The 8531-nt window shown below is 32.0% G+C and overlaps 1 protein-coding gene across 1 annotated transcript; it reads right to left on the bottom strand.

Annotated features, from left to right (window-relative positions):
• Positions 1-4388: 4388 nt before the first annotated feature.
• LOC105783467 (RGS1-HXK1-interacting protein 1) lies at positions 4389-8071 on the bottom strand. Its single transcript, XM_012608940.2, has 8 exons — positions 7795-8071; positions 7620-7686; positions 7448-7525; positions 6435-6487; positions 6086-6222; positions 5938-6002; positions 4815-4873; positions 4389-4697 (listed from the first exon to the last, which is right to left on the bottom strand). Exons 1-8 carry the CDS (start codon positions 7972-7974, stop codon positions 4608-4610), a joined length of 729 nt encoding a protein of 242 aa, XP_012464394.1. The 5' UTR covers positions 7975-8071; the 3' UTR covers positions 4389-4607.
• Between the last annotated feature and the right edge of the window lie 460 nt (positions 8072-8531).

Here is an 8531-nt window from a genome sequence, read left to right on the forward strand (position 1 = left end):
GCTACATCATTTTGTTGTGGTGTGTAAGGGCCTGAAACTTGATGGACAATTCCAGTGAGTTCAAAATAACTTGGATTATAGTATTCTCCACCTCTATCCGATCTTAAGCACTTGATAAATGATTCACACTGAAGTTCAACTTCAGATTTATAAACTTTAAATTTATCAAGTGCTTCATCTTTTGAATGCAATAAATGTACGTAACAATATCTAGAACAATCATCAATAAAAGTAACAAAATATTTCTTTCCACCTAATGTAGGAGTATTTTGCAAGTCACATAAATCACTATGTATCAAATCAAGCAATTTTGTTTTCCTTTTAACCTTAGGGAAAGGATTTCTTGTAATTTTAGTCAACATACAGGTATTGCATTTTTCAATATTATTATTAAAAACAGAATCAAATCTAATTTATACATGTCATTCAATTTTCTATAATTCAAATGACCTAATCTATAATGCCACAAACAAAAAGATTCAACCATATAAGCAGAAATAGTATTTTTATTCTTATTAATAATATTGAGTTTAAACATGCTCTCATACATATAACCTTTCCCCACAAAAATTCTTCCCTTAGACAAAATAAACTTATCTGCCTCAAAAACAAGTTTGAAACCAAACTTATTCAACAGACTTCCAAACACTAAATTCTTCCTAACTTCTGGTACATAATATACATCATTTAATGTTAAAACCTTTCCAGAAGTGAATTGTAGTTCAACAGACCCTTTGCCTTTAATTGCTGCGGTGGAAGAATTTCCCATGTACAAGACATTGTCATTTTCACATTGTGTGAACTTTGTGAACATGCTTTTGTCTTTGCACACATGTTTGGTTGCTCCTGTATCAATCCACCATGTATTATCATCTTGTGCCATATTAATTTCAGATATCATTGCAACGAACTTTTCGTTATTATCAGCCTTAGAAGATGATTTCTTCTTTAAAAATTGACATTCATTCTTGAAATGTCCCGGCTTTCCACAATGATAGCATGAGCCCTTTTGTTTCTTTTTGAACTTAGGTGCTCTATCAGTCTGTTTGAACTTTCTCTTGAATGGTTTAGTAGTCTGTACTTCCTCCGTAACATGTACTTTGCCATTTTCAGAATTTAGGTTCTGATCTTGTTTTCTATACTCTTCTTCAATACGAAGATGATTTGCCAAAGCCTCAAGAGATATTTCCTCTTTCTTATGTTTTAGACTTCTTTTAAAGTCTTTCCAAGATGGAGGAAGTTTGTCTATTATGGAGGATACCACAATCATTTCATCCATTTTCATATCATATTGCTTAAATTGATTCAGCATCTTTTCAATATCACGAAATTGTTCCATAACAGAACGACCATCAACCATTTGATAATTATTGAAACGACTGACAAGAAATTTCTTACTTTTAACATCTTCGGTCATGTATCTTGCCTCCAATTTGTCCCATAATTCTTTAGCAGTGACCTCGTTTTGGTAGGTGTCGAACAAACCATCAGATAAACCATTCAATATATGGCCCATGCACATGTAGTCAGCATTGTCCCATTTTTGTCTTTCTCGGGTTGCAGCAACAGCTTCATTTTCATTCTCTTCAGGTCTTGGAGTATCCAAAACATAAGCAATCTTCAAAGTTGATAATAAGAAGTGCATCTTTTTCTGCCATCGTCGAAAATTGCCACCATCAAACCGATCAAGTTTAACAAAGTTGGAAGCCAACTCCCTTAGTGTTCCACTTTCATGTGTTGTGGTAGTCATCATGAAATATAACCTTAAAATTGTTAGAACAAAACTCCGGTAAGGAAAATCTCAAACAGACGATCAGAACTCGAAAAGAAAAGAAGAAATAGTACAAGGCTCCAAGGCGTGTATCAAGACACTATCTTTAAGGTTATATTCGCCCTCACTTATCTTCAGTGTGCAAATGAGTTCCAAGCAAATTAACCTCGAGGATACAATGAAGCCAATGACTATTTGCGTTTTGCACTTACGAGAATAGTCCACTATGCACTGAGTAATGTATAACAAAAACTCAATTTATACAAAGGATTTCTGCAGTAATACTTTATAGAATAATCTAATAATATTAGAAAATGAAGAAAGAGAAGAAATAATATTAGAATTTGTTGATATGATTTCCAAATGAAATTTCATTCCTATTTATAGGAATTTTCATGTCTCTTCATATAGACATCTTTCAATAGGTGTCTTTATGAATAAATAAATAAATAATAATTATTCATTTAATTTTGTAACTATTCAAATAATATTTTTGAATAGTTATAATTCTTTTTAAAAAAAAAATCAAATGATATAACTTTTGACCAATGACCAAAAGATTTATCTTTTGATTAATTACACCCATTCATTTATAGTTATTAGGATACTATAAATATTTGAAAATATTCCAACATCGAATAAGTCTTAACTCGATTGGTATAGACATTTTTATCAGTGTAGGAGGACGTAGATTCGAATACGCTGAAATGCATTATTCTCTTATTTAAGGGTTGGAGAGAGACTATGGTTAGTTCTAAACATTATATCAAAAAAGAATATATATATATATATATGATAAAAATCTATAACGAGATTAATATTAAGAAAATAACTTTTTGAATAAAAACTTAGTGTTAAATGGTTAATACCCCTAAATAAAGTAAGCATCAAATTTGTTTCTCATTCCTCACATTAAAATTAAAAATTGTCCCCGCATTGTTGAATTTCAATTTTGAGGCTTGTAATTCAACAATTAAGATATTAATTTTGTTTAGAGAGGGATTTAAGGGTTAAATTGTACATATATGTTTGGATTTTTTTTTATTGGTTAAATAGGTCTTCTTCTTTTTTCAAGATTTAGGAAAATAGATCGATTTTAGAAAGAGTGTGTGAAAGCGCGTCCAGCTGAACGAGTTTTCCTGCTAACTGTGCAGAAAGCTTGCTTAGCTAGACAAGCTTTCCTGATAATTGTGTGGAAAGCTCGCCCAACTAGACAAATTTCCCTGTCAACTATGCAGAAAGCGCACCCATTGGATGTGCTTTTCATACTCTCTCTCCCTCTAAAATTGACCTATTCCCCTAAATCTTAACAAAAACGGCCTATTTGACTATTTAAAGAAAAATAACGGCATATGGCTAATTTAGCCGGATTTAAGCTTAATTTTATATTTTAATAAAGAATATAGGAGAAAAAAATAGAGGAAAAAAATAATTTTTACTATTCTTTAAGTATTTGATTAAGTGTTAAGAGTCAAAAAAGTATTGAACTAAATTTTAAATTAATTAATAAATATTTTTATAGAATATTTTTATCTTTTATATTTTATATAAATTAAAATCTATAATTAGATCCATTTTAACCATAACCAGTTAAGTTAGGATTGAAATTTTAAATTTTGAAAAGTATAGAAATTAAAATAATCAAATTGACTTTATTAATAAAATGCTTTTGCATAAAAATACCAAATTGGAAATTTTAAATTTACAACTTATGCATAATACGATATTAATAGACTTAATGGATTTAATTACCATAGTTTGAACCATAACTAAAATTTAAAAATTTACCTAATTAAAATACAATAACTAAAAATCGAGCTTTGGTTGGGTTGGAATATTTTGTACATGAGAGGTTAAGGAATTCAAAAGAAAAAAGAAGCGTTAATGGATAGGTTGACAATATCGCATTTGAGTGTACAATTTCAATACTATACCTAACTTAAAATATAAGTTTATATTTGGAAATAAGTAACCTAGATTCATTTTATTAAACTTCTAAAAAATTTTAAACATTTACATTATAATATAATATATTATTTTTTAAGTAAATTACACTAACCGTCCCTAAATTTTATTTAAAATTATTCAGCTTTCAAAAGTTACATAATAGTCACTACCGTGACCCGTTAAATGGAAGGGTTAATAACAATTATATCAAATAAATTCTTTGTCTTGTCGATGATGCCACCAACCTCCGAGCTGGTTGCTGGTCACAACTTAAAATAGTATTCTCTGAATTCTCTTTTCTTTCTTTTAGTTTCAGTCTTATCATAATAAAGCATTGGTGTTTACAAAAATGGACCCTGAGATGATGCTAAAGAAAGACCATCACTGATTTAATGAGACTCTTAAATAATGGATTATAAGTTGACCAGCATTTATCGTCAAGTTAGTCTAATTATAGCGAGATTAAGATTTACTTCTGAAATCTTTTATTTTCTTCAAAATAATAATACTAATTTGTGATTTGAATACTAAATATTAAACAATAATGACGGAATAATTTAACCTAATTAAATTAGTGGGAATATTTCTCCTGAATTCATTATAGTCTAGTCACAGATTTTATCAAATTATCCAAAGCACAAACAATGCACTAAAAACACTCCTACCAAAATGCAGCAAAAAGAAGAAAGAATTCTTTCTCATTCCTTGATCTAAAAATCATACATATAAATGATTTAGTGACTCACAGTTCAATTGTACTTGATAGATTATTTCGGCCGAATTAAGTTTAATCTCTATGAGTAACATGGGATCTAGAAAATGCAGCATCAGTTCAAAAATCCTTATCAAATAGTATCAAATATAACAAGAGAGATCCACACAGTGTGTATCAGACAGGTATCCCCAATTCAGATATTTTCCTTATCCTTCTGTCAAGTGAAACCCTTTGCTGCCTCAAAAGTGATGCCATTGAAGCAACCTAATATGGATGTCAAATTGGTAAATTTCTGATCAGGGATTAAGGTTTGGGTGTTTTTTTTTTTTTTGAACTGGCAAAGGAGCACTGAAAAGATAAAAAATGAAATGCAGGACTTGCCTCTGCTCGTAGTTTCAATGCCTCCCTTCCGGGGATTTCTCGCAGTCCGTCCATCAAATCTATAAGGAACATTGAAGAAATTGTTAAGGTACAACAGCGTCCCGTAAAATTTAAAACCACCCCAACTTGTCTCAACTTGGACCAGACCCACCTCAGCTCGGGTTTGGACAATGAAACCCTATCCCTCCCTGTTGGAGGTTGGACATGCCCAAACTAGCATGATAGACTAACCATATAGCCAATGATTGCAGCACGTCTTAATCTAATTAAACAAAAGAAGGAAGTCCCAACTAGACAAATTGTGAAGAACCTAAAACAAACTCAAAACAAAACCAAAAAGTACAACATTGAAAGTAATAACAAGTAGACAAAATGTTTGGGGGAAAAATATCAAAAGAAGGCAGGAAGCTTAGTTGCTTGGTAAAGAAGGCAGGGTGTCGAGAAGTCTCTAGACTGTGTAAAAGGCTGCTGGAAAGAAACCCTACTCGGAAGTGTATATAAATAATAAGGATATGGAATAGTACAATATGAAGACATAATAGTAAATATGCCCAGGGCAGAGTTGGATCTGCATAAACCGGACTCTGCTCTGACCCAAGTTCTATTTTAGAAAAAACCTTGTCCTACCCTGCCTTGATATTCTTTACAAAAACAATATAAAACAGCAAGGTGGCTTGGAAATGGTTAGTCACAGGTTAATTTTCCAGCATTATACGTGGATACCAATCTCATCTTCAGATTGATACACATACCTTTTCTAAGACCAACATGCTTGACAACAGCCAATCTAAGTTCTACTGTTTGTTTAAGAGTTATATGGTCTAAACGACATTATAGGAGAGTGGACACCATAGCTGCATGCTAGAATAATTTTATGCAAAATTTAAGTTTCTAAACATCCTATTAGAGACAACCCTTCTTTACTGTACTAAGAAGAGAGAAAAAGAGAGCCCAGGGAGAAACGAGATTGTTGAAAGCACCAGACTCATCAAAAATAAATAATGACAAACTAATATGGGAAACCAAAGTCAGTCAAGCTTCCCAAAGGACCCAAGATGCCAACAACTGTTTACCAAAGGAGAACAAACTATATATATAAAGAAAATATGAGCTTTAAGCATACCTACAGCTTCAGCCTCAACCTTGTAAACTGATTTAGCAAGACGGTGAATCTGACCTCCAGAATTCCTACACAAACAACTTGGAACAGTTAAACAAGAAAATTAATGAGAACTTAGAAGCATAACATTTTAGAAATTCATACTACTTACATGAGCTCTTTCTGGCCACGTTTCATATCCTTTTCTGCAAGAGCTGCCCTTTCAAGCAGCTTACTGCTCTCCTTTTTCATCAAATCAACAGATAGGTTTAACACTTTTACATTCTTCTCAGCCCTAGAAAATTTTGCCTGTAGGAAAGTTTAGCAGAAAGGAAATGTATACTAGAGCTTAGAGTCAAACTTTATACTAAGACACATAATATCTAGAACCTGAGGTTTTTGCTTTGGCTTAGTAAAGAATTCAAAATGACAGGTCATGCAGCATATATAGTGCAAGCAAACATTCATCTTATAGTTCCACTAAGTGGAGGAAGCTTCAACCAAATTAACAGGGTAGCTACCTCCTCACTTTGAAATCGACCCAACGTATTACGGAATAGAAATCTTCTTGGGCCTGCAACAAATACTCTGACATCAGTTTGTTTTAAATTTAAAAGCCAAACCAAATAGAAAGATGTGCACAGAAGTCAAATGAATGAATATGAAGACTCATCAAATACTTCATTTCATAACCTGTGCAATAGATCTAAAGAAGGGAACCCAGAGGCCAAAAGGAGGATGTAACTCAAACAAAATTGATGCAACCTAGACTTATAATCCGAGGAGTACATATCATCACTGTATATGAAAAATCTTAAATCTTTGGCCAAACTTAATAAAGCTTTATTTAAAGGGAGGAAAAAAGCCTGCTAACAAGATGGGAAGAAGGTGGAAGTCCATCATTCAAAATTGCCAAAGATGACTCCTGATCAGGCCTGCTAACAACAACATAAACAATGCCAACGACTTCATCCCCCCCGCCCCCAATCAATTCCCCCAGAAATACACATCTTATTGCACTTCGCATTTGAGTTTCTTACACCTTATTTAATTTAATAATTTCCTACAAGTAAAGGATCCAGATTTAAAAGCTTCTAAATGAAGAAGCATCTAGAGGGCGGATTTTTGATACAGTCAAAGAGAATCACATAACTCCGAGGACAGGATTTGTTATTCAAATCAGTCAGCCAACACATGGTCTCATTGACCTAGTTAAACATTATAGCTATGTTCACAAGAGAATGATAGTGTTGTTTCACTAGCATTGCTTCTAAGGATAACACCAATTAGTTTTACCCATCTGATCACAACAAAAAAATTACACCATGAAACAAAGAAAGTAGAATAACAAACCAAATCCCTTTAACTTAGAACCAAAAAACTCAACAAATTTCTAAAGGACTCAGTTGTTTCCACCAAAACAAAATCTTCTTCAAATACTGTTTTTCCTTTTCTTTGGTTTACAAAATCAGATAAGAATCAAGTGTTGCAGGCAATCATCGAAATGAGAAATGACAATCAGGAAAGAACAAACCTCGCATGAGACAGAGAGCAGCAGTCAAAGTAATCCCAACAGCTGCACCAGGGTTTTCCTTTGCAATCATCACCCCCTCTTTTTTTTATAATTAAAAACAAAGAACAGTTACAAACTATCCAGTTATTAAAACCACAACCATCAATTAAATGAAAAAAATTTATGAGAAAACCTTTAAGTTTGCTGAAAAAAGCATCTTCATAGGATTTATAGTGAGAGGATGCTTGTGGTAGAGAATCCTACAAAACCCAAAAATTTATAATCAATTCTTTTAATTTCTCATTAATTACATTATATGCTTTAATAAAATCATTGTTATATAATAAGGAAAAAAAGAAAAAAGAAACCTGGAAAGAGCGTAGATGGGTAGAGGAGTTATGGAAAAGGGATTGAGCAGAGCGAATCGCTAAGTCTTTAGAGTCTATAAGGCTTTCGATTGTCGGCAATTCCTCCACCCATGGCTTTGTTGAAGAATTAGCAGCGGGGACGGTAGCGGTGGCGGCCTCACGACCTTCTTCTCCGCTCATTTTCCGATGCCGTTCACTCGTTTCTGTTGTTTTTCTTTCTTTCTTTCCGCTTTACCCTTCGATTTTCTTTTCTGAACTTGGCGTTAAATAATAAATATGGTTACTAAATTCGGTTTAAAAATTACGAATATATTAAATTTCCAGGAAGAAATGTAATATTTAAATGTTTGGTTTAATATAGACATATTCATAGATCGGTGAGGCTTAAGGATAATATTTAATATATTTTATATTAGTTTAAGTTTGGTTTGACTCAAAATACGAGTCAAAAATTATTCTCAATTTCGTTTATATTTATAAATAGCAAATTCAAATCTATTTTAAATTCGCTCATATTATTTTTCTCAAACTTTTGTTAAAATATATTTATATTATTTATTTAATATTTTTATATATTAAAATATTATATATAATTATCTTAATATCTTTAATGTTTACATTTGTTGAGGAGAAATTTGTTCTATTATTGGGAGAAATCTTTGAAGTATCATCTTTTGAGCAATCGATCTAGACTTCAAACATTAGAGGTATTGTATACTCGATTTTACCTTCGAAGT

This window comes from Gossypium raimondii, chromosome 13 (assembly GCF_025698545.1).
Source record: "Gossypium raimondii isolate GPD5lz chromosome 13, ASM2569854v1, whole genome shotgun sequence".
Classification (NCBI taxonomy): domain Eukaryota; kingdom Viridiplantae; phylum Streptophyta; class Magnoliopsida; order Malvales; family Malvaceae; genus Gossypium; species Gossypium raimondii.

Coding starts and splice junctions, on each gene's coding strand:
- LOC105783467 (XM_012608940.2), bottom strand. CDS start 7,974: ATGAGCGGAGAAGAAGGTCGTGAGGCCGCCACCGCTACCGTCCCCGCT. Junction 7,687..7,794: donor CCCATCTACGCTCTTTCCAG/GTTTCTTTTTTC, acceptor TGGGTTTTGTAG/GATTCTCTACCACAAGCATC. Junction 4,698..4,814: donor CATTGAAACTACGAGCAGAG/GCAAGTCCTGCA, acceptor CATCCATATTAG/GTTGCTTCAATGGCATCACT.